General features: G+C 40.4%; 2 protein-coding genes across 4 annotated transcripts; one reads left to right on the top strand and one right to left on the bottom strand.

Moving 5' to 3' along the window:
- The first annotated feature begins 951 nt into the window (after positions 1 to 951).
- Positions 952 to 5,031, top strand: LOC125005734 (mucin-12-like). 2 transcript variants are annotated; one of them, XM_047581283.1, is made up of 5 exons: positions 952 to 1,115; positions 2,518 to 3,897; positions 4,021 to 4,074; positions 4,177 to 4,255; positions 4,345 to 5,031. In XM_047581283.1, the coding sequence occupies exons 1-5, from the start codon at positions 1,025 to 1,027 to the stop codon at positions 4,514 to 4,516; spliced, it is 1,776 nt and encodes a 591-aa protein (XP_047437239.1). In that variant the 5' UTR covers positions 952 to 1,024; the 3' UTR covers positions 4,517 to 5,031. The 2 variants fall into 2 exon arrangements, with proteins under 2 accessions (XP_047437239.1, XP_047437238.1); XM_047581282.1 differs by having other exon boundaries at positions 4,018 to 4,074.
- LOC125005735 (excitatory amino acid transporter 2-like) lies at positions 5,029 to 24,919 on the bottom strand. 2 transcript variants are annotated; one of them, XM_047581285.1, is made up of 11 exons: positions 24,673 to 24,919; positions 15,623 to 15,762; positions 14,504 to 14,656; positions 13,282 to 13,532; positions 13,066 to 13,174; positions 12,565 to 12,691; positions 12,150 to 12,383; positions 11,475 to 11,669; positions 11,122 to 11,256; positions 9,219 to 9,429; positions 5,029 to 8,285 (listed from the first exon to the last, which is right to left on the bottom strand). In XM_047581285.1, exons 2-11 carry the CDS (start codon positions 15,750 to 15,752, stop codon positions 8,214 to 8,216), a joined length of 1,617 nt encoding a protein of 538 aa, XP_047437241.1. In that variant the 5' UTR covers positions 15,753 to 15,762; positions 24,673 to 24,919; the 3' UTR covers positions 5,029 to 8,213. The 2 variants fall into 2 exon arrangements, with proteins under 2 accessions (XP_047437241.1, XP_047437240.1); XM_047581284.1 differs by lacking the exon at positions 24,673 to 24,919 and adding an exon at positions 17,623 to 17,898.
- Positions 24,920 to 25,311: the final 392 nt, after the last annotated feature.

Genomic DNA, 25,311 nt, shown 5'->3' with positions numbered 1-25,311 from the left:
CAGGGTATTTTCCCCAGAATGCTGCCTGAACTGCATTACATAAGAAGCCAGCGATCACTGATGCTCACTTGATTCGTTTTGCATGTTCCTAACCTGTCTTTCCTGACATGCGGTCCTATAATCTTTCTCTCCAACGTCACTTTCAAACAAAGACAACAATGGGTGCTTTTAGTGTGCTTTCATCCCTAACAGCTTTGACCGGGTGTCAGATTACATCCTAGCATTTACTTAGTATGAAATAAAAAAACAGCCATCTCACAAGACGTTGGTTAAAGAACGAAAATTGCCTCTATAATTGTGCGAATGTGAAAGCATGTGGGTAGTCTGCTAGAAACAGCGGCAGTTACCTGATCATATCAAGCTCTCCTCAAATCACTCACTGCGTATTTAATGTTGTAATACCTAATCTTCTGCCTGTTCTCATTTCAGACAAATTACCTGTATACGGACCATTTGATCTACTCACCCATAAAACAGATGCACTATTTTGTTTTTATATTGTTGACATGGAACTCCTTCAAGTGTTTGATCTTTTCCGATACTGACATAAAAGTTGTAACTGAAGGCAAACAATGGTTCACATCCTACGGACTCTGGTCACGTCCAAATACAAAGTCTAACTCTGAGAGGGACTTTATTAGATTTTACAATCAATACTCAATTTTACAGCCATTTACACTTTTTTAAGCCTTTGAGATTAGCAGCCTCGTCTGTTGTTAAGCGTTGCTGTTTATTATTATGTGGAAACGAAGCAGGCTCTAAAACCAATTGATTTTTTTCTTTTTTTTCTTTAGTCATGAGTGCACGTATGTTGTGCCTGAGGAAAAAGGAAGAAGAAAAAAAAGCGTGAGAATGAACGAGAAACAGGGTGTGTTTGACAGGTGTGCCAGCCTTCATGTGTGTGCGTCGCTTGCCATTGTACTGATGTACACCTTCCTGCCCCCTCAGTATAAAAGGCACGGCGTGATTCATCTGCTTCAATTTAGACCAACAGTTCTGACTTGCTGAGAGTGAACTTCAGTCAATGTCACCTTTCTCTGGTGTGAAAATGAGGACTCTTCTTTTGGTGGCTGCTCTTGGACTTCTTGCTGTTGTCCATTCAACACCTGTTGACTGTAAGCAATCTTATTATTATAATTATTATTGTATTTTTTAGTAACACAGTTTTTATAACTCATATTTTAAACCAAAACTCCATATTTTAACAGAGCGGGAAATTGTTTCTTTTTGGTAATAATGTTTTTTAAGAATGTGGTTTAATTTCAGATTTAATTTAGTTTATTTATTTTCAATACAATGTCATTCAGACAAAGCTTCACATTTATTAACAGCTCATAAAATGTGTTTTCACTCGCACAGTAAATGTTTTATTCAGACCTTTTTCAATTTCAATTCCCATGCTGTCCTTTTATTCACCCTGTGAGTCAGCACTTCCCCTGCCGCTACCTTAGATGCTCTTTATGTTTCAGGTCTTACTTTATGTGTAAGAGTCATGTTTCATTTGTTGGCGCGCAAGTCTCACCGGCACCTCCACATTACACACAGGCGTCTTTGTAAAAATGTTCTGAGCTGCTCCAGGAGGTGCATTAATTCGCTGGTCTTGAATACGGTGAAACCAAAGAGCAGCAGAGAGCTGTTACACAAGTTTGAGAAACTGGTAACTTCATTGGGAACCGTGGAGCCGAACGTGACCGGACAGAAATTCAGAACGGACATGCTGTGATCCGATTCTTAGGCCTTTTTAAATTAACTTTCTTTTTTTTTTTTAATCTTTAAAACAGTTTGCACACTGCATATACTGCACTGAAGAAACATTTAAGGGCATTTAACTGTAAAGGGTTGTGATTATAAATACAAAACTCAAATGCATTTTCATCTTTTGACCATGTTTAATTTTTGAAATGAAAGGGGCTTAAAAGCAAAAACAACCAAGCAATGTAGTGAAGTATAAAGTTGCATAAAACAAAAATTCTCAAGTAAAGAACAACCAACCTGATCTGGATCAGATGTTAAAGACTCTCCACTTCTTATTTCATTGCAAATACAATGAAATAAGTCTACTATCTTATGACGCAGGCACTGAAATGAGTGAAAACAACTGCAGCAAATAATGTGCGAAATTCGCTGCCTGATTTATCCTCCTTTGATTTACTTCCTTCCTTAAAGACACAGCTCCCTGACAATGGCTTCTTTCCAACGATAACTGGGAAAAGGATCCGTCATGTTTTGCATTGGGTGTGTCACTTAAAAACTGAGGCTTTCATGAGGCTGCTTCTCTTTTGTTAACACTAGTACGTGATTAGTCACCCAGGTTAATCATTGTAGTTTTCCACCACACCTTATCAAAGCAGGCAATGAAGCAAGCCAACACAAGAATTTGGGGCTGAGCACATATGCACTCTGTGGTGCTTTTGTGACACATCAAAAAGCTTTGGTAACTTTCCTTCCCACTCTTCTTGGTAGGTAAATACTTGAGCACTGAATACGTGATTCATGGATTTTTCTTTTCCCTTGTAGTCCTAGCTGTGAGCCAGAGCCCCGCTACAAGTGAGGACGGTGTTATCCACGAGGTCAACACAGATGGTTTCACCACCATTGTCTCTGCATCAAAAAAACCTGAGGATGAAGTTATCCAGGAGGTCATCACAGATGGTTTCCTTGTCATTTCATCTACAAGCCAATCACCCAAAACAAACACAGCGTTCCAAACATCTCAGCAACCGCCCTCTGACTCCAAAGAGACCGACTTGAATGAAGGCAATCCCAACGGAGATCCCAATGACAAGGTCTCAATGGACAGTTCTGAATCCAATGTAGAATCAGCTACAATCCAAAGCCACCAGCCTGACGTCACATCGGTGGTAAATGAAGCCTGGGACACCTCAAACATTTTGGTCTCTCAAACTACTGAGCCTAATGTCTCCAGTGGTGATAACCTGAGCTCTGATTTAGTGCATGATGAAGGAAAAGAGCTAGACCAGAATATTCCTACAGATGCCAGTATGACCCCAAGCTCCAATGCAGAAAATACCACAGCTTCAGTAAACTCGCCTGCTCCTCATGACACATTAATGGTGATCACAAAGCAAGAATCTGGGTCAGAAGACATTTCCGGCATAGAAACTACTGCTGCAGTACCGGACCTGTTCAGCTCTGAAGATGGCTTCACCATAGAATCTAGCTTCACATCACCAACCCCTGCTGCTACTGAAAGTGAATTGATGGATCTGACCCCAGACACATCTGGATTAGGCTCAGGAGATGGCTTCACCGTAGAATCTAGCTTCACATCACCAACCCCTGCTGCTACTGAAAGTGAATTGATGGATCCGACCACAGACACATCTGGATTAGGCTCAGGAGATGGCTTCACTGTAGAAACTAGCTTCACATCTCCAACCCCCGCTGCTACTGAAAGTAAATTCATCGATACGACCCCAGACGCATCCGGATTAGGCTCAGGAGATGGCTTCCCCATAGAAACTAGCTTCACATCACCAACCCCCGCTACTACTACAAGTGAATTATTGTATTCAACCCCAGAAACGTCTGGATCGGGCTCAGGAGATGTGTCCATCATAGAAACTAGCTTCACATCTCCAACCCCTGCTGCTACTGAAAGTAAATTCACGGATATTACCGCAGCCACAACTGGATTAGACTCAGGAGATGGAGGCTTCACCATAAACACTAGAGCCACATCACCAACCCCCACTACTGTTCACAGTACATTCATGGGTAGAGCCTCCACAGACATGTCTGCATCAGCACCAGGTTCAGAAGAAGGCTTTGTCTTAAAAAGTAATGCTACGGCATCATTATCCACTGCTACAAATGGGACGTTACCAAAGGGAAGAAATTTGATACAAACTCTTGGTTTACCCAACAAAACACCCGGTAAATATCCTATAACTGACCAGTAGTCTTGTGTATAATTAATATTATGCTACCTTTATTGTTTTCTTGCATAAGAGTAACCCTGTGATTTTATGTTCTTTTTTTTTTTTTGTCACGAAGAAGGCCTGACAGATCCTGCCAATGTAGATACACAACACAAAGGACACAGTACACCAGGTGAGTACAGAAAAAAATACTATTAAAAAAGAAAGGACAGTTCTGTATGATTTAACTATGGCTTAAGACATCTAAGTAACTCCTACTCTCCCATATGTCCAGGCTGGATCATCATTGTTGCATTTATAGTTGGCGTTGGAGCCCTTGTAATGGTCTGCGTCGCCATCGCTACAAGAGACAAGTGAGACTTAAATATCAGAGAATGGATAACTATATCTTTAAACATAACTTCTTTGAGCACAGAATTGATTTCCGTCTGTTATTTTGCAGGTGGAATGCACCAAACCAGACATACCAGGTAGAGACCAAGACTAACTCCACAAACCAGCAGATGGAGCTAGAGATGGAGACTTTTTTGGAAAAAGACAAGCCGATGGAGAACGGAAAGGCAGCAGAGTACAGAGTCATTCCCCTGGAAGAGCTCCAAGATAATTATTCATAGCACCGAGGTTCAGAAACAGACCCTCCGGAGATTCAAGTCTCATCACAGGGCCAAACCAAAAACTTTTAGCACTCTTTAACTTTGAAGCTACAGCAGTATCCATTGATATATTTATTCCCATGTCAGCTGGGTCGTTACGATGCACAATTGTCGGATATTTCAAGTCAAGCATTTGCAGTGTTTTTATTTTTTCTTTTCTTCGATGTAAATAATTGTACTTGTCTCTTAATGGACACAAAGAAATGATTCTATTGATTCTATGTTCAGTTTGGTTCAAAGTGTAAGTGTTTTTGTTGTAATATTATTGTATATTTGTCTTAATCTTATTGCAGACTGTGCTGTGGATTGTAACTTATATTAAGATGCTCTGCTGTTTTCCCCGCATTCAAGGTGGAAGCTCAGGGCGCGCAACAGTGCTCGTCCTACAAACTCATGTTGCTAGACATAACTTCAGCTGTTGTGAACATTCGCATGCTCTGTCCCCATATGAGAAATTAAACATGACGGCACCCTCATCAATAACCATTTATTTGTTTCCATTAATATTTACACACAAGTATTAAAACATTTACACACTTTCAGTCCATTTGCCTGACAAATAGTTTGTGTATTCAGTGCGAGTCCATTCACTCCTACTTGAATTTAGTCAGTCAAGGTCAGGAAAGATTTTCAATATAAGGAAGGTCAGACAGAAGGAAAAGGTTTAATACATTCTCGGACCAGTATGTGTGCACAGAATCAAAAAGTAGCATAGAAAATATGGATTTCATTTTCTAAAGATAGTACATTTCCATAGCAAACACTTGCTACGCTATTCCAGCCGACTAAGAACATAGCCTAAGTTAGAACAATAACAAATAAAAACAGAAGGAGAAGTGGTCTAACGAATTGATGGATAATGGGATTTTGACATAGATCAAGCTCCTCCTTATAATTTAGGAAGCAGACACTCTTCCAAGGTGGTGCCTGAGTCAAACACTAGATGGCTTGCTAAGGTCTCGCAACATGCAGACATGCTGTAGCTGCCAACACCAGCGTTCTCATGCACACAAAACCGCCTTGATGTGCCCAGAAACGTTAAATAACCACATCTAGAAGAGTATCAGTAACCATATTTGTCCGATTAAAAGAAAGGAAAAGGTTGAAAGGTTGGACTTCCTTCCCTAGAAAATCTGGAAAACTTTTGGAAGTAGTCAGGAGTTTCTCATAAAAACAGATGAACTTGGTTTATTTTTTTGTAAATAAACAACCATCATAACTCTAAGTTCACAGCCTACTGGCTGGTAAGAGAAAAAAAAAAACATAGTGCTAACATTGCTGTGTATATACTGTATACATATATGAATATAGATATAGTCTTAATAGAAATGTTTAGCATAGCAAAAACAATTATGATGACAAAAATGTCAAGTTCTATACATTTGATTTGTACAATTTATCTAAAGAGAGTATATACACAAAGTGCAAGGAGGCACTTTAAACATGAATGTATAAGCTGTTGCTTACATGACAGGGAAACAAATAGTTCAGTTTGAACAGAGTTTCTATACAGGGTCAAACTCAATAACATGAACATTTTCAACCAACTTCAAATGACCTTGTTGATACGGCGTCAGATTTATGCGAGTGCTTAAGCCCGCACTTGCCAGACAGATGTAGCCATAGCTAATTATCTCTAGACAATCCCGAGTTTGCTATTTATATCTAAATCTGCTGCTTAAAACCCAAACTCTGCAAAGTCCAAGAAACTCTTTTGAGGAAGTCCCAGCCGTCCTCACTCGCTGTGTTGTAAAGTTAGAAGGTGGGGCCGCTTTTTTTTTTTTTTTTTTACTCTGCTAAAAATGCAAGTCCCCGTATCCTTTTGAAATAATTAGCGGGAACTTTCATCCAGCGACGCTGTAGTCGTCATACTGACTGCACTCTGCAGGTGACATCTTCAAGGCAAGGTTGTCATATAGCAAAGATATAAACAGTTTGAAATAAAACACAAAACAATGCACTGGCCTGCTGAGAGCTGGGAGAGACTTCTCCTCCTACCTCCTTCGTTTTCTCTCGCTTAACTTTCAGCTTTCTTTTCTCGTTAATTTTCCTCTCTTCCACTCACAAACACTCATCAAAAACAACATTTCCAGGACACAGGCAGACTTTCTGACCACTAACAGAAACTCAGTGCTTCACTTGTAAAGAACACACATAGAAAAAAAATTAAAATAGTGATAATGATAATAGTAATATTAATTATAACAGAGAGGACACCTTCGGTGTTCTCTATTTTCAGCTTCACGTTCAGGTACAGTCTGCTGCCACATTTAGAGGCCGCACCTCTTAAGTCCTAAGCTTCTCTTCTTAGGCTTGACCATGTGTGTGACATGTGGGCATAATCCCTTAAGTCAAACAGTCAAAGGTGAGGCAGTGTCTAACTAGGTGCTTTCGGACTCACAGGAACTATAACTGTAGAAGTGTCCTCCTCTCTGTGCGCCTGCACTGCAGTGAATGAGGACAATCGCAGTTCTCAGAAATCTTCTTCTTTTTTTTTTTTTTTTGTTTAGTTTGTGCTTAATGGAACTTTCCCATCACCAGAGTTACCTTGAGTGACGTAAGTGTACAGTGACTGGGTGAACACGTAAATGCAGTGCTGGCAAACAACATACGAATTCCGGGAAAACATTCAGCTCTAAATGTTGAGCCTGAAGAAATTGAATAAAAAAACGCAGAGAAATGGATCAACGGTGGCATCCGGGCTTTGACGATGGACATGTAAACGACAGCTCTTAACACTGGAATTGAAAATGGAACAAAAGCTGTAGAAAAAGTCTGACAGTAAAGTTACAATAGATCGCGTTAATGCACAAACCGCTGTTGGCTATTAAGTCACTTCAGGGTTCTGCAAACAATGCATACACAAAGCCCTTGAAGGTATATAGTTCTTGGGTTCTTATCACCCTCAGGGAGTCCCCAGAACTGTTCGATCCGAAAGCACCTACTATCCTGCACCTCCTTTATAATGCCACAAGAAACACAGTTGGATCCAGTTCATTGATTTTTTTTTTTTTTTGTTGTTGTTGTTTTTTTGTCATAAATAAAATTTTGAACATTCACCGCGGTATTTAATTCAAAGACAGTTTAACACACCATAAATAAATAATGACAACCTTTCAGTAATAAAGTCTGCCAGATATATTGGTCTCTAACCAGTATTCCTGAGTCCGCTCACTCCAGCTTTATATTATCTCAATTGGTCCTTGTGTATAATTTATCTGGCAAGGCCATCTTCTCTTCTCGGTGCCCTTTTAGCTACAACAAAAATACTTCAATACAAAAGAAGAAAAAAAAAATGAGATGTGATGCACAAGGTTTTTTTTTTCTTTTTTTTTCCGTTGACAGAACAGGAAGCTCGCAGCAGCACCAAGTAAGGCCCTGAGTGTCGTCAACTGAACATTTGATCCTTCTCTACAAGTGCACGAAATGCACAAGTTCCTTACAGTCTGTGTGTAGTTAGTGCAAGGTGATGCTCTGCTCCAGTAGCCACCCAGATGGGTAACTGGCCATTTGGTCTTGCAGCACACTGATCCTTGACTTTGCGTTTCCTTCTTTTTTGTCTTTTCCTGTTTTTGTGACTTTTTGGTTTTTGATGTTTTTACAGTTGTGTCGGTAGAAAGTAAAAGCTGGTGAAACTGCAGCGGCATCTGATTCTGCTTTACTCGCATTTCCATGGCTCTTCCTCAACAAGGGAAAAGTCACGAGAGTTGCCATTTTTGCCCTTGGCGACCTGCAAGCAATTATCAAGAAAAACTGACTTTATGGGCCAAGGCACCAATATTTAAAAATCGTCAGTGGTTGGGAGCAGAGAAGCCATTCTTTCATTATTAAGGTCAGGCCATTGACCTTGGGGCTTAGCTTAGTTTGTGAATCCCCAGCATTGAAAAGAATATCATTTCATACACTGACAGAATGATACAGTCAGATTATGTACATATCATAGTTTTCCAAAATTGGCCATGTATTTTATGGATTCTCTCCCCAACCGAATTACTTATATATTCATCATTATACAGGCAATGAAATATAGACAAAATTTAGGAAAGGATCCGAGGTATTTCATCATATTTCATATGCATGCATCACTTTGGGTGAAATACAGTGAAACAGCAGTCTTTATGAATACCAAAAAAAAAAAAGAAAGAAAAATTGGAAAGATGGCCAATAACTGGAAACAGTAATTTGGTCAGGGCTGCCACAAATACATGTCCAATTAAATAGACAAATAACAGTCTCTTTACGAAATCAGGACACAACAAAATACAAGTCAAAAATAATTGCGTACAAGGAAATGCACGAGGAATGATTGATGCTTAAATGTAAGATAAACAGAGTTTTTGAAAATAAAAATCAAATGTGATAAAAAAATAAATAAATGAAAAACAAACTTCGCTTTAGGTCAACGTGGTATCACAAAAACTGCTTTTTCATGCGATGTACAGGTGAATAAATAAACGTGGAAATACTTATGCTGCTTTTTTTCACCACTTTTTGGAAATATTTTCTCCGATGACAATGTGAATATTCACATGGACACGAATACACCAACACAGGGAGTCACAAAGATGAGTAACACAAACACGGACACAGGAAGAAAGACGAACACAGAGCTGGGGAGGATTCTCTACATACAGGTCTCTATGTCCGTTAACGTGAAATGTACCTTGCAGTTGTCTATCAAGATTGAGTTGTGGTGAGCGTATACATTCTGGTTGGTGTTATTTTCAAAGAAGGACTGAGTCTTTGCCATCTCAAATTCGTCCATCCGGGTCTGCTGTGCGTCAAAGCTGTCAAGCTCATCTTTGGAAAGGTGATAAACGATGCCTGCTCCGTAGGAGTCTCCCACCACGTTAACTGAAGTACGGAAACGATCCCTACGTGTTGAGGAGGAGAGCAAAATGAACGATGAATTAATTTCTGCGCAGACAATGGAGCAATAAAAATAATCACTTTGTCTTTTAAAGTGTGTTAGTCCATATTTGCTGTTCACACTGGAAAGTTTCAAGAGTTTCTGATTTATTCGTCACAACATTAGACTATGAATCCCTGGACTGGAGATCTCTTGACTTTCCCTCTAGAGTCAACATAAGGTTTTGTGTTGAATTTTGTCATCAAATTCTTTTGTCTCAGCTGTAGTTTGTGCTTAGCTAAGTAGCTAATGCTAGCATTGTACACACCTGGAATTGGGGATTGTGAACATGTTGAAGATTATTTCTGAAAATGATCACTGTGTTAGCATTTTCACAGTGAACAAGATAAACTGGAGGTATACTTGTGGTGTTTAACAAGTAAAATGTAACGGCTCACATGCTTTGATTTTACGTGCTAGGTTTGTGTTACTGGAGGGTTCCATTAGAAGGAATTTTTAGCATTAATAATTGAAGTATAATAGTTTTTATAGTGAGTAATGTTATTGAAAGATAATCACTCCTTGTAATAAATTATTTTATAATTTAATCTGGCATTGTGTTGTTTGTTGTGATTGTATGCTGTGGTATTTACTGGATTCATTACACTTCAAACTCTTTTTAAGAATGCGTATTTATTAGGCAATTTGATTCCTTGTCCCTGGAGGCAGGGCGGTGTCCCAAGGTTTACTTCTTGTAGTAACTATTTATAGATATTAATGATTATTTCCCTTAATTATTAATATTACTTGCCAAAAAAAAAAAAAAAAAAATTGCACCCCTACTGGAGTGCAACATATGCTACTACCAAACAGACCAATCACAGCTCTTGTGGTCTGTGTTGCCTCAACCCGTAGTTACATTTCTGGGGAGGTGCAGGTCAGGTTACAGTGTCAGGGTCTGCATATGGTCTGGGTGTCACTGTAGCTACGGTGTCGAACAGACACCGAAGCATTAACCGCCTACTAGCACTGTTAGTGTACTGATTACTATGGCATCATAGCGTCCCTGTCTCTAAGCTTGGAGTTAGCTACCTACAATACAAAGGGAAGAGGAAACTGCTTTCTGTGGGAATGATTATGTTATTTTAAGTTAAGTAATTTGTTAAAAGTCATAAAGCAAATTACACCTTTCATATGATCTGTAATCTGTAATTATGCAAGTAAAATGTGTGTAGGTGGAAGCAGTTAATTCCTCACTGAGTAATTCCAGTGCCAGTACCATTTGTCTTTTTACACTCAGCGCAGAAAATGTCACTGAGTGGGAATAATGACGGTAATGAAATGTAAAATGGTATTTCTTACTGAACTCATCAAAGCCGAACAGACAGGATTTTCTAAATGTTTTACACCTTAAATATATATGATAAATACCATCAGAAAAAACACTACTGTACAAATGTAAATTTTCTGTGGGTGAACCTACTGTGCTGCTATGTGCTTGTCTTAAGCGCAAAGAAAATGCACCAAAATGTACATATTATATCATTATATTATCATTTTAAAATATTTAAGTTTTATGTCATATCATATAAGATCAAAACTATACATTTGAGAAATTAGATGCTGGTCAGGGCTCGTCATCATGACGTGGGAATCTGTCTGTGATGTGTCCCTCTTGTGCTTTCAATTGTGATAGCGGTGTTGATGTGGAACTCACAAAAGCCAGTCGACAGCGACCAGGAGGCTGATGTCCTGAGTGGGCAGCCCCACTGCTGTGAGGATCAGAAGCATGGTCACAAGCCCAGCACTGGGGATACTGGCTGCTCCAACACTGGCCAAAGTGGCTGTCATGCTGAACGGGGGACAAAATCAACTCTCAGCAGGGGGAAGTAAAAAAAATATGCCACATAGAGATGAGAAATTAAATGATTTATTCATTTCTTAAACAATTGTTAGAGCTAAGTTAGCTAGAGTTTCTTAAATTCAGTAAAATACACCAAATAATACACAGGATATTTAAAAACATTAGGTATTTGTAAAATGCGTTCCTCTCTGCAGCGATTTTCTCACCTCACTGTCATAATCTGCCCCCAGTCGAGCTCAATCCCGTTCATCTGTGCGATGAAAATGGCAGCCACGGCCTCGTAAAGCGCCGTGCCGTCCATGTTGATGGTGGCGCCCACTGGAAGGACAAAACGCGTAACTCTCTTGTCGATGCCCAGGTTCTCCTCTAAGCATCGGAACGTGACAGGCAAGGTACCGGCACTGCAGAAAGAAATAATAATAATAATGAAAAAAGGAAGATATTTCAACAGTCATGCAGAACAGCATGAAGTAAGAATCAGTTTGCAAACTGTGAAACCAACTCAACACAAACAACTTAGGAATAGGACACTACTAAAATTATAGTTGAGAATTAATTTGAGTGAGTCACACATAAAATTCGTGGAATTGTTTTGTTTGTTTTGTCTGAAAATCACTTCTCGTAGGCGGTGGAGGAGGGAGCAGGCAGAAGGCTGAGCTCGCCTCAGGAGTGTGTGTCATATCATTAATTAAAACATAGACAGAAGGAAAGACATCCCACATGGAGGCAAAGTCAGAAGTTGTTGCTGGCAAAAAATACTTCAAAGTTACCATTTAAAATGTATTCATCAACACATGCAGCGCACTTGACTGGATTAAAACCTGAATTAGAGATGTGCTCAAAATATAAAACACAAACATAAGCAGGGATACTTCATTTACCTGGAAGCTGTTCCGAGTGCTGTGACCCAAGCCTGGAATATGCCCATAAAGAACGTGAAAGGGTTTTCCCTCACGATCACAAAATAGATCAACGGAAGAAAAATGCCTCCGTGGATGATGAGCCCCACTATCACAGTTATCATGTACATCCCCAGCTGCCTCGCGACCACCTCCAAGTCGGCGATGGAGATGATCTTTCCGCAGATGAGGCAGGCGATACCAACAGGGGAGTACCTGAGAATACACACAGTGTGTGTTTGGTTATAAACTCACATAATTAGACACACAGCTTCAGTTTCTACCAGAGAGAAATACAAACTGTTCAAAATGTTCATTTTCTCACATGAGCGGACATGGGGAATGTTTTGGCAGTTTACGTTAATGTGGAAAAATGCTTTCGGAGAATTGCACTTACCACATAATTGCGCCGACGAGCTTCATAACAATCTCATTCAGGACGTTGAAAAACTCCAACATTAGCTTGGCCTTCTCTCCCATTTTCCCCATGATAACACCAAAAGCAACGAAGAAGCCAATCAGACCTGGAAGACACAAAATGTAATGATGCTAATTCATTACCGTGATGTATGACTGACTTACTGAATGTTTATTCCCCTGCCAATGGGATAATTCAGACGTAGTAATCAACGTGAAACCTAAAATAACATTCGGGTATTTGCATCCGCTAGCATTTTCAGCTACAACACATTGACGCTGTTCAACTGCGAATGGGAAAAGACCAAAGAGTTTGCTTTATTTAGCAAGACATCTTGAAACTGAGGAAAGTAGAAAGTAGGCTTATGGAGGTTTGTATTTCTTTCCTGTTATGTAACAAACAAAACAAAAAAAAGAGCTTTTGTTTCATATCAGGTCATTTCAGTTATGCAATGGGTGTGTTTTGAAACTTTTCACCTACCTAGGACATTCATTCCACTCTTAAACTGCAGTGACCTTTTGACTGTGAACTGTGGAGGAGCTTTGGTCCTGTTAGTGGGCACTGGTACTTTGGTGGTTACCGTCTGGATCTGGATGAGAAGCAAAGAAAAGAAAAGAAAAGAAAAGAGAACCTGTTGGAGCAACTGACTTATGAGTCACACTTTATGTGGTGGGTGAAAACCTGTGAGACTCCTACCTGCTGGAAGCAGGCCTGCACCAAGTTCTCTGGGAAGAGGTTTCGGATGAGATCAAAGAGAGCGTCCATGCTGGACACGTCGTCGTTCTTCTTTCCCTGTCCGAGATTAGCCCTCAGCTTCGGGTTCCCGGGATGGATTAGCAGCACCAGGATCACACCCAGGATGGCTGCGATGATTGTTGTCGACATGTAGTACACCATGGCCCTGGTGCCCAAACGGCCGCTGGATTTGGCATCCAAACCGGCAAGTCCTGTTGGCAACACGTATAAAGAAAGAGCCTAGCTTCAGTGTTTGTAGTGTTTCAGTCTAATTCCTGTTGTGCGATCAGTTAACCTCACAGAACAATGTCCTTCCAATCAATCAGAACAGCTTGCCACGTGGGAACTGTAAAGCCGCGGCACTTATAGCTTACCTACTTTTATAAGAGATTATGTTGTGGTTGTGACTTTTCTGTCCGTGAGGACAAACTCAGCAGAGAGAAAACAGACCTGCACGTTTTTTCTTAGCTTAGCTCTTAGTCCAACCTTAGTCCAACCTACAGATATTTATACCTGGAGGTTGTATATTTCATTAATTAAGAAAAGGAATCTCAAGTTTGTGTTCAAGTCCTTGAGTGAATGTGAAATATTACCTGTGCAGTTTATCGTTGTCATATCAACTGGGCTACTCTGGTAGATGATTATTCTGTTGTGTTATCTGTTGCTGAATAGTATGTATACACAATGTATAAACATAGCAGCTAAAATTGTTTGCTAGTCAAGTTTGTTTTATATGTTAATTAACCTGATTTTGAAGCTGATTAACAAAGTTAAAAAGTTTGCAAAGCACAGTTTAAAAGAAATATGTTGAGTTATGAGATGAGATATAACATAAATTATGTAGTAGTGGCTATGTTGGCAATGCAGATAATCCTTATTTAACTGTGTCCACACTTTTTAGCATGTTGTACTTCTAGTTTTTTTTTTTCCTTGAAAAGGTATGAGGAACTAATTTGTGTATTGTGTAGGATACTCATTACAACAACAGCCTGTACAGCGAACACAAAAATAGTATTTTAACAAGCGTTGTTCAGTTTTTGGGGGGGGGGGGGTTTTGGCTAAGGAAACATACATGGCCACCTCTGCTGTCGCAACTCGGCTTCCAGGTGACAACAAGTATCTCCGTGTGACCTCGTTTCAGGACGGCACATTCAGCAGAAAAGCGTAACCGTGCCTCACCCACCTGTGACCAGACTGGAAACGACGAGTGGCAAAATGAGCATCTTCAGCATTCTCATTAGGATCTCTCCGGGGAAGGCGATGATCAAGACAACATCTGGAGGGAGAGGTGATATGTGCCGTAGGAGCATTCCGGCGATGGAACCCAGAAACACACCTGAAGCGTTGAGAAAACACAAATGATGGACAGAGCCAGGTGACTCTAAAGGCACCAGATACACACATGTAACATTTCTACACCTGTACGATGAATAAAACCTCATATTGGGCTTGTTAGAGACTCATTCAACATTACAGCCTAACATCTTCACAGCTGCATGGTGTTAGTGCATGAGAAAAAATAAAATGCATCTAGACAAGAAGGTGCAGGAGTCCCCCCCATTTTGATTCTATTAGTCGAATTATTTTGCTTTATCAGGGTTAATAGCACAAGTGTTGTTTGGTTGATTGTGACTTTTTGTAGAGACTGCTTTCCAAAATAAATCTTAGTTCGAGAACTAATTATTTTTTTCAAGTATCTTGAAGTGAAACATCACAACAATATAGCCTATTACACATATATAGATGGGCTAAAAAGGATAATCAGGTTATTATGCATTCCTCTCTTCAGGTTGAGAGGAACCCAACCAGGAATCAAGCCTTGACAGTTTTGTAAACAGTGGCGAATTCAAGTCTGTTCACGTACATGAGAGTTTGCCTGTTGAACACAAATGCCATCATGATAATTAGATTACCTGTATCTTATTATAATAAGCCACCTGCCATTTGGAAGAACATAATAAAAACAACTGCTGCTGGAAACGGAGGACAAGTTGAGTACATTGGTGCGATGACACTAAATCAGCATCAGTGAGTTTCTGTGCCGACTATGAAGGCTGCTGGAAAACTTTAATTGTCTCTGCAACTTTTTATCTTTGTTCCACTGCTGCCCAGCACTGTGTCTCAAATGAGCCTCCGTCTCCGAATCAACCGTTGTGTCTCACATGGACAACTGCAGATTTTGCCACATATTGTCAAGGTGCCTAATGCCTGCTGGGAAAAGGCTGCATCGCCCTTGAGAAAACGGCATATGGTGGAATGGAAAATAAAAATGTATTGTGCGTTGAGGGATGAAGTAACTTACCGAGGATTGTGAGAGTGAGGACCATGTTCTTCATAATTTTGTCACAGAGGCTGCTACATATACTCTCCTGAGTAACCACTATTGGCTCCAGGTGGCTCTCGTCCATCCTGACTTCCACTTGCTTGTGCATTCTGGTGGCACTGAAATGAGCAAAGACGGACGAGGTGGTGTTAATGAGGGCCGATAATTAGAGAATTAACGCACATAATACACGTTTAACTGCTGGTGAGACAGAAAATTGAGGTTATGCAAACAATAAGTTTCATGCATAGCCGATTGGTGCTAAGACAACCCTTGTTTAAAAGAAAGGCGAGGCCACAATGGTACTATCATCTGCTGTTAACGTCCTGGGGTTTGATTCCCAGCTGAGGTGCTACCAGGGCACCCAGAGGTGGTGGTAGGGCCTGGGGGAATAATTTGAACTTCATACACATTAAAGTAGTATCTTGAAATGTTATCAGTACAAAGAGGTTTTTGAACAAGAACTCTTACAGTGAAGTTAGACAATACATGGATACATTGCATTGTGAATGCATGCATTCATAATTAGCCGCTGCTGTCATTGCTTCTCTTGCATGTCTTTGTATGATTATTTGAGGCAATTTGAGATTTTGTATTCGTGTGCTAAATGACGAGTGTGAACACTTGCATGCAAAGGTGAGAGCAAGGGACCGCATGCTGACATTTTTAAGAGGATAAACTGTGCAGCATACAAAGTATAAAAAGTCTGTGATTCTGCCTTAGTTTTTGTCTTTGTTACCGCTCTGAAATGTTTTGAAGGATTTTTCAGGGCTTGGTTAAACGTTGCTCAGAGATCCTGGATGTTCATTGCAGATCATGAGGTCACTCCTTCATCTAAGTGCTTTATCGGCCTCTGAAGTAACAAGTGTCAGGTTTGTTGTGGTCTGGCATAAAGCCTCTTTGACTTAAAGATCAACTCTCCCCTGTGCAGCCTTTAAATCCCCCGGAGAGCACAGACGTACACGTTATGTAACAACGAAAGCCCGTGTCGTTCGGATAACCTCAACCTTGATGACTTTCACACCTGGAACAAACTATGGCAGCTGATACCGCGAAAAAAAAAATAAGTGTTTTTTTTTTTCTTTTTTTGCCATGGCTGTGTGTAAAATGGACCTACGTTAAAAATGCTTTCCAGATGACACGTTCATAGATGATAGAGGCGACAAAGCTTCGACTACGGAAACAGATTGTGCTCTGCTTTTCACCTTTAGTATCATATTAAATTATTCAGTATTTGGATTAGCTTCTGTGCAAGAAATCAAAGTGAATAGGAGACACATAAGGTCGGGACAAAACAACTGCCAAGTCAATCACGGCAGTCTGATACAATGTGCTCTAGCATTAATGAGGCTTAAGCCTTTTAAAGAGGATATAATTAGCACCCCCACTGCACAAGTGATTGAGTTATGTAACAGAAAAGGGGCTTCCCAAGAAAAGTCAAGGTGTCACCACCACAAGCCTGAAAGCAAAAGATTAGCAACTTCAACTTTCACTTTGTTTTTTCCTACATTCCAAGAACACACTGGACAACCCATATGCTCTTTACAAATACACACACACACACACACACACACACACACACACACACACACACACACACACACATATATATATATATATCATGATCACATCATGCTGCTTTAAAGGGTCAAAGGTCTGAGAAAGCAGACTCTTTTTAGATTTCAACGGTGAAAATAAACCCATCCATAAAAGCATCTCCAAGGAAACAAGATAGATGTAAAATTGATATAAGCATACGTTTAAATTATGCATGAATATAAAATAGCGCTGTTGTTACTGTGCTGTTTTATATCAGTTGCTACTGGTGGAAATTTACCTGATGCATTAGGGGTGTTTAGGGGGGAAACAACTACACGTGAGCTGCAAAACATCATTTCAGTGCCACTTTTTTTCAGTTGCACTGTTCTGACGACACATCTCATGAACTACTACCACCACATGCTACTAATAACGCTTACCAGTTGTTTTGTGTGTTGCTTGAGATTGAAATGTTACTTGGCGGAGAGGTACTACACAATCATAGGTGTTAAAGGAACTTTTAAGAAAGTCATGGCTCATACATCCTTAAATCCAGTCAGAATCTCCAGAAAGTATCTTGCGCCTTTAGAAAAGGAAGGTCTTCAATCCTTTAACAAAAAAAAAAACTATATGCTGATCAGTTCTCGTTCAGCTTGGAGCTCGGAATGTATATCCTCAATCACTGGCGTTTGCTTGTTCAGCTGCAGGAAGGTGCGCAGAGGTGAACTGTCAGTCCTGGAAGTCTGACAGAAGGCTCCCAGACAAGAAGGGTGGAGTCAACCTGCCGAGATTAACGAGGCAGCGAAAATCCTCGTGCCTTTCGCTTTGTTGTGTTTGGTTTGCCTCTTTTCCCAAAGCGATTGAGTTGTTTTTTTGTAATTCGTCGGGGAAATGCAAACGTGGTCTTAACGGCTCATTTTTAAGCGTCCACATGCCGCTCTTGCGAGAGGCATGTGCAAACACTTCCGCTAGAAGGTCTGCAGAACATCTTTGAAACGGTGCCAAGGATTTCAAGTCTCCTTCACTGACAATCACAGGGGGAAGTGGCAACCAGTGATGCACATCTGATAAGTGTCATGAAAGGAGATTACACTTACACTATAAAGAGTGTGTGAAGCAAACGTTTGACCGTGTGTACATCTAAGGGAAGACAATAAAGATTCGGAATAAAAGATCCACGATGACTTTTTTCCCTTTTTCCTGTTGTGCATTTGTCTCAGTTAAAACCGTTTGCCTCCCTATTCTGGATAGAAAAAAATAATTGTGTGCAATCTGCAAATGAAAAGCCCTGTGATGAACGCAAATGGGTTCACACATGTTACCGCCATTCTTCCTTAATATACGAAATGGTTAATGGCAGAAATTCAAGGGTTCATGTCAGGTTCTCAATTAATTTACAGTAAACAGTAACTTCCGAATTAGGCAGCGAAAAGCTTCGAGTAGAGCTCGTTCAACATTATAAAAGTGGTTTATTAGAGCAAAACAGAATGAAAAAAAAAATGATTGCGTGTCTCCTTTCGTTTTCACTCTGGAATATTTAATCACGCATCAATTAACGCACGCAAGTGGCTTCTCTCAGATCTGCACCTCGGCTTAAACCAACGCTGGATAGCTTCAGTTGACTCGACGATTCGGTTGGAGGCGAATAAAAAGCCAATCAAGGCAAATTAAGACGTTTCTTCTGCTGCTCTCAGCGCAAGATCTTTTCTACCGGTTCCAAAATTAAACGGCAGAATCTCAGCACGCCAACGACCGCAGTCAGGCGCTGATGTGAGATATTTGCAGAGGTGCAGCTGTTTAGTGCTGCTTAGTCACTGAGTAGTGTGATTATTCACTTCCTGGAAGTCACCACGACTTCTTTTAGTATCTCAGAATGACATGGCCGTTTTTTACACGCGGCCGCGACAGTGGCGTTGCCATGGCAGCGTTCATTTTTCAAACGCTGTGTTGCGCACAAGATGATTACAAAAGTGGATATAATGTCACTGGAACATTTGATCAACTTTGGCGGTGCCAAAGGAGAATTGCCAGTCATCTGAGGGTACTATTATAAGACCGTATAGCTGCTTTAAGAAATAGGCCATTAACCCTGCAGTTTGCGGAGTTACTGGGTGTGAGTGTGGCGAGTAGGTGACATGAAGGATGTGTGAAGATTCCAATTACCGAGCAGCTCACAGAGCGTGAACGGGGAGAAGAGAGCACATGGCAACACATTTGTCCATGCAGTTCCCCGGGCCTCGCCCCGCCTTCTCTGCCCTCAGCAACAAGCCCACCTCATGCTGCAACACCTGACAGCACAACGCCACGCTTAGACAGCAGGTGTCTATAATTAACTAATCTGTTCTGAGCCATCCTAATCCAGCACACATACACACTGAAATGGATCAGACGCACTCAGAGAACAAGTCTGCCGTTGGGAAACCTTAGAAGATGTTCCACAAACTTATAAAACGAAGGGTCTCATATTTTTGGTGATAAAGATAGGGGATCACTTTGTCGTTGCCACTTCTGATATGGGTTTAACGATAACATGCACAGTCTGTTAAAAAAAAAACTTTGCTCCACCGCTGCAATGTTTGCACACATCTCTGCGCTAAGTCCCAAAGCCTGCAAATTCTGCTCATCAACATGAAGTCAACCGTAAAAGGGTCTCACGTGGGTCAAAGAAAGATCTGTAAGATCCTTAAATGAAACACAAGGTGGGCAAAAACATAGCACTTTACAGTATACCCAATCTAGAGTACAGTAAGATTACTCCTACTACCTACAGTAAGATTAGCTTACTACCTCACTATAATAGAAATATAAAAACATAAGAAAGGTAGCACATCTCAAATATTCACGTGTAGGGAACTGCAGCAGTTCACTAGTGGATTTGTCTCATATTTTAGCACAAGGCTTTCATCAGAGCGGTGAAGGGACGTTCTCTAGGTACAATTCACAACACGACAGACAGACAAAGTTTATACAAAGGTAGTTCTTGTGATGCCATATTCACATGTGGAGTGTCACTATTTTTCCATCCTTTACTTAGAAATTTGACATGTGCTACATTTCTTACCTTTATTTTGGTATCCACCTGATTATTGGTCCAACACTTGACAGTTTGGTACAGTCTGTATATCTGTTTTTTTACCAGGCAATTTTAGAGAAACGTTTAGCGATATCAAATAGCGTCATTTAAATGTGTTAATGAACATAGACAATGACAGACGAAACCTTTATCAGTTCAATCAAAATTCTAAATTACACATAAAATCAGCCTTAGCATGTCACACTGGCCACCCTTCGATGCAGAACCAGAATCTGATTGTCAGGATAAGCCAATCAACAACGGAAGAAGCACAGAATTTCATTGTGCTCCGTTACCGGGCAAAGTCTCGCACTTGTTCTTGTATGCAGTTCATATCCTACCAGTGGAATCGTAGCAACACAGACATTTAGAAATTCTACAGACTGCAAAAAAAATTCAAATGCACACATCTCAAAGATACGCTTGTGGCTGCTGTGCACAAGGAAAGTCCATTATAGTGTGCAGAGAAAGGGGGAAAAACTCAGGCATTGGTTAGGAGCTAAAACTTGAAGGGTGAAGGGATGAGGATTAACTGAACTCTGGAGAAGCCAAATTGTCAAACTGTCAATTATTTGCAAACTTTATTCTGTTAAATCAATGTTATCAAGGGTTGAGAATCTGTGAGGAAAACACAAAAAATTGGACAGATTTACTCATCTCAGACTATTTATTTCCAAATAATAAAATACTCATTTTGAGTGGAAACCTCTAACTTTAATGGAAACAGTGATTTATTTTTCACCGGCAAACAAATGAGTCTTTAAAAAGAACACAAGACTAAACGTCGCATTAATGAATCACACTGACGGCAGCCATGCAGAAATTACTGGATATGCTGGATCTGTTTATTCTATTCTGAGGGATATTTATTCCAAGTGTTCTTATGGACCCAGCACAAGTGACGAAGTATTTGTGTTTTTCATCACTCCATTGGTTTTCCATTACTGTTTTTCCTTTTCATCTTGTAGTTTGTTTGTTTTCCTTGGCCAAAATGTGGCCACCAATTTGGACTTTTCACACTAATAAGACACAAATACGGATTCGCTGTGATATTTCTGAAAGCGGGTCTGACACTTTCACGCTAAACCAAACTTTAATTGCTGATTTGAAGAGAGAGATGAGTCGATCGAAACTTCACAGCGCTCCTGTGTGGGCAGGCAGCCAATCAACAAATCAATCACACGCACTCAGGCAGAGGGGAAGGCTCGAATGAACTGTTCAGTTTTTCCCTTTTCTTACAGTTTTGGCTTATATTCGACATTCTGGGTTGAAATATGTAATCCAAATGAGTTTTGATGGCTGGCTCAGAGATCAACAATAGGCCGACACTGTCCGTCCTCCATTATGATATAAAAACTGGAACAGTGGGTGCACTTATCAGCATGACATACCATAAATCATACCACTGGTTTATAGCAACCCACCCTGTTTTGCATAAGCGCGAATTGCAATTACCCTGCACGGCTAATGAAGACGTTTCAGCGATGATTTTAATGACATCTGTCTCGTAAGAGCAGGACTTCATTTGGATCTGAACCCCATCTCCTGATTATGAGCCTTAACAGCTCTTACACATGCAGAAGATGTACAATTAAAAGATTTCACGTCAGATAAGCAGCCCTTCACTTGCTCTGCCATCATGCCCTCTTTAGATTGAAGTAGAGAAGGAAATGCAGTTCCCACTCGGGCTCATTTCACAAAGTCTTCTCGTCCTTCCCCACTGAGAGTGAGGCAAGACGTCAGCTAAATTATGCGGGCGTGCTTCCTGTTCTATCAGGGGCTAGGGAGGAAGAGCAACGAGGGTTTCTATCGCTGTGCTTTCAACAAATGCTCCTTTCAGAAAGTTAGCTGGAGGCAGAAACTATCGATGGCACTAATAATACAATACCTACATCTTGTATTATGGAAGCTAGGAGATTTAGCATTTATTATGTTTTTTTTTTGTATTACTGACTCATTACATATATAGAAATCAAATCCCATCCCAGATACAGTGTGGTTATAGGTTCTCTAAAGTGACGTCAGTTTTTACGTGGCATCTGTCTTTGCAGTGACTGTCACCTACTGCAAAGTTTAAAAAAAAAAAAAAAAAATAGTTACATGACACGTCAAGGTTCCTCTAGTTGCTTCTGTGACTTTTTTCTTTACCCGCTGTGACTAATTACACATTTAAAGGTTAATAATTTGCCTCAGGCCCAGGGCCCTGAATTAGCAAATGGATGTGGAATGTCATAAAAAAAAAAAAAACATTTTCAATGGACACAAATTGGAGAGGAGGCACTGATTAAATTGTACAGCATAATGAAGAATTTCACCCGTTCGCAAATGGAGTATTCACAGACATATTTCACAATAACTTTATGTGATTTATTCAGTCAGTCTCGTTGTCTCACTCGCTAGAATACCCGCCCCCCTTCGCCCAAGTATACATGTCCTAGACTTTATGAGACATACAATATATGGAATATAATTAGCACTTTATTACAGTTAACTATAGTGAAGTTTCACCTGCGGGTGAAATGTGTCCAACGTTGAAAGTAGGTGTTGATGCCGTCATGATAATGGAAGTTCTGATAATTATGCATAATGTTGTTCCATCTTGCAATCTGTTTTTGAATATTAATGCTTAAGGTGTAATGAAAAATCAAAAAAAAGAGGATTTCTCTGAAGAAAAACAAGCTGATGTATGTTTTTTTTTTTTTTTTTTTTTTTTTTTTTTTTTTCCTCGTCACCACCTCTGCAAACAACACCTGATGAAATGAAAAATAATAGGCCGGTTAATTACTGGAGCTAGCAGCGCTGCATTTGCTTTTAAATCCTGATTTACAATCATCCAATTATCCGTACACGTGCCATTTGTTTCTAGGAAATTTCAGGATGCCACGTAGCTAAACTCAAGCTGGCCGTGTACATTACTTTGTAATCTTGTGCAGCTTGAATCTGGACACTTGTTTTAGTTTTGAGACAAAGGTTTTGCTCTTTGTCTCTAATCTTAAGTACAGTTAATATTTAAGTAAACTAGTTCTGTTTGTTTTCTGTTATGCAACAAATAACTGTAATATTTGTTCATCCATCTCCTCAGCTGTACTCAGTTATCCTTCTAGAAGCTATGCACGGAGCTAAAGCCAATTCCAGCTGACACTAAGCGGGAGATCGGCCACAACAGGTCGCCAGTCAATCACAGGGCTGACGCATAGCGACTGACGACCCTTCGCGCTCACATTCACGTTTCGAGGTCGCCAATCAAAGTCTTTGGAGTACGACAGGAAAATGATGGGAGACTTGCAGAAAACCAGTGGAGGCAAAGAACGGGCCCAGCTTGCCTGGCAGGTTCAGGCTCTCTGTCTGTAGTCGGAACATGCACTGATGCATGCTCAGTAAATAGAAAATTAAATTAAATATTTGCATGACTTCATCCAGCTCTATACTACCGAAGTTCTCTTCTAGAAGCAATGTTAGAGGATGGATTTAGCTAAAATAGGAGAGATGATTCGGTCCTGTGTTCAGTAACAACGAGCATCACCACTGCTGATTGATTATTTTGTGCTTGGGTTTTACATCAAATGGTTGTTTACATATGTTCAGTTTGCGATTACGCGTCTGACCAACGAACTACATAGAGCCAGTGAACAAACAGAAAGCTAGTGCAGCATCCCACAACCACCACTAATAACGACATTTAAAAAAAAAATAAAAAATTGTTTCAAAATATGTATATTTAAAAAAGCATTTGCTTGGGGAGGTTACTGACCTTGCGCCATTTACTGGTCAGTCACTTCTGGTTATGCTCCAGAACAAGGAGCACAGAAAAAGAAATTGTCTGCTCTGCAGCACGTCTAGTTAATTTTCTTAGGATTTAGACTGAACCCCTTCAAGCAATCCTTTTGAACTTCGTCTTCTTGCAGACTTGTCTCGAGTTGGGGAGCGTGGTGGGAGACAATCTCACAGAGAACTGTATCTTTAATGATGCACACGTGGCCCTGGGCAGGCAGTTTTGCATTACTTTACGAAACTGTCACTGTCCATAAAATGCATTAGTTGACTTGTCCCTGACTTGGGATGCATAGCCATTAATCTTGTAAAGTCATTAACTTTGTAATTCTCTAACAGCTTATGTGTTTCTATCATTTTAGGTGGATCAGAGCCAACCCAGCTCATTTCAAGACTTTGTGCACTGATGATTTTCAGCGACCGGCACAGTGCCAGTATCCTGACTTGACCTACAATGAGCCATTCACTCCACAGTAAGAGTGGAAACACAACCAAGCATTACATTCAGGTGCGCTATGAATTGGGTCACAGCGCTAACAATGTAAAAATCCCTCACAGGCATATCACAACCGTCCTGACATTCAGCCTCATATGTTCTCATAAGGAAGCTGTTCACCTCTAGCATTCTTAAACAATGAGTGCTCACCTGTGAAAGTCTTCTCTTCTTCAAACTGGAGGGTGTTCCCTAATTATTGTCCTCGTAAGCGAGTGTAAAATTAAATCAGCATAAGATTTTCAGTCTTCTTCACTGAGAAATTACTCGCTGCAGCAGGTCTCTCCCGGTCTATGGTATAGAAATCTAAGCAATGCCAAACGAACACTCTGCAACTGCGCAGTGCACACGTAGATGCGCACACAGACGGGTGGGGATTTGAGTTGGGATGTCAGTACCTGCCTCTCTCAGGTGAGGGTGGGGTGTTCCCTGAATTAAAGAGTAATAGATTAGGAGACTTTCGCCACATTTTTAGCATTGTGAGGACCGCTGCCTTTGCAAAACATCAAGGCTCGGGCCCATTGTGTTAACTCGAATGCAAAAACCACAAATGATTGTGAATGCACATGCATTAGGTTGCATGATTTGTTTGCTCATGTGGGTCTGTCTACAGCTTTTGAACGGCCAGCAGATCCACTGTGCAATGGATTTCAGTTTTGGCTTCTGCCTTTGTTCCATCTGTGATCAGAACCTCGCATCTTGAACTGCCAGTCACCAATTTTTTTATTTCCTGGCAATTCACTTCGCAAGTTGCAGAGGCCGACGGCAGAGCTGCTTGCAGTTTAATTGGCC

The sequence above is a fragment of the Mugil cephalus genome, chromosome 3 (genome assembly GCF_022458985.1).
Source record: "Mugil cephalus isolate CIBA_MC_2020 chromosome 3, CIBA_Mcephalus_1.1, whole genome shotgun sequence".
Lineage (NCBI taxonomy): Eukaryota > Metazoa > Chordata > Actinopteri > Mugiliformes > Mugilidae > Mugil > Mugil cephalus.
This window is presented reverse-complemented; position numbering and strand designations above follow the sequence as displayed.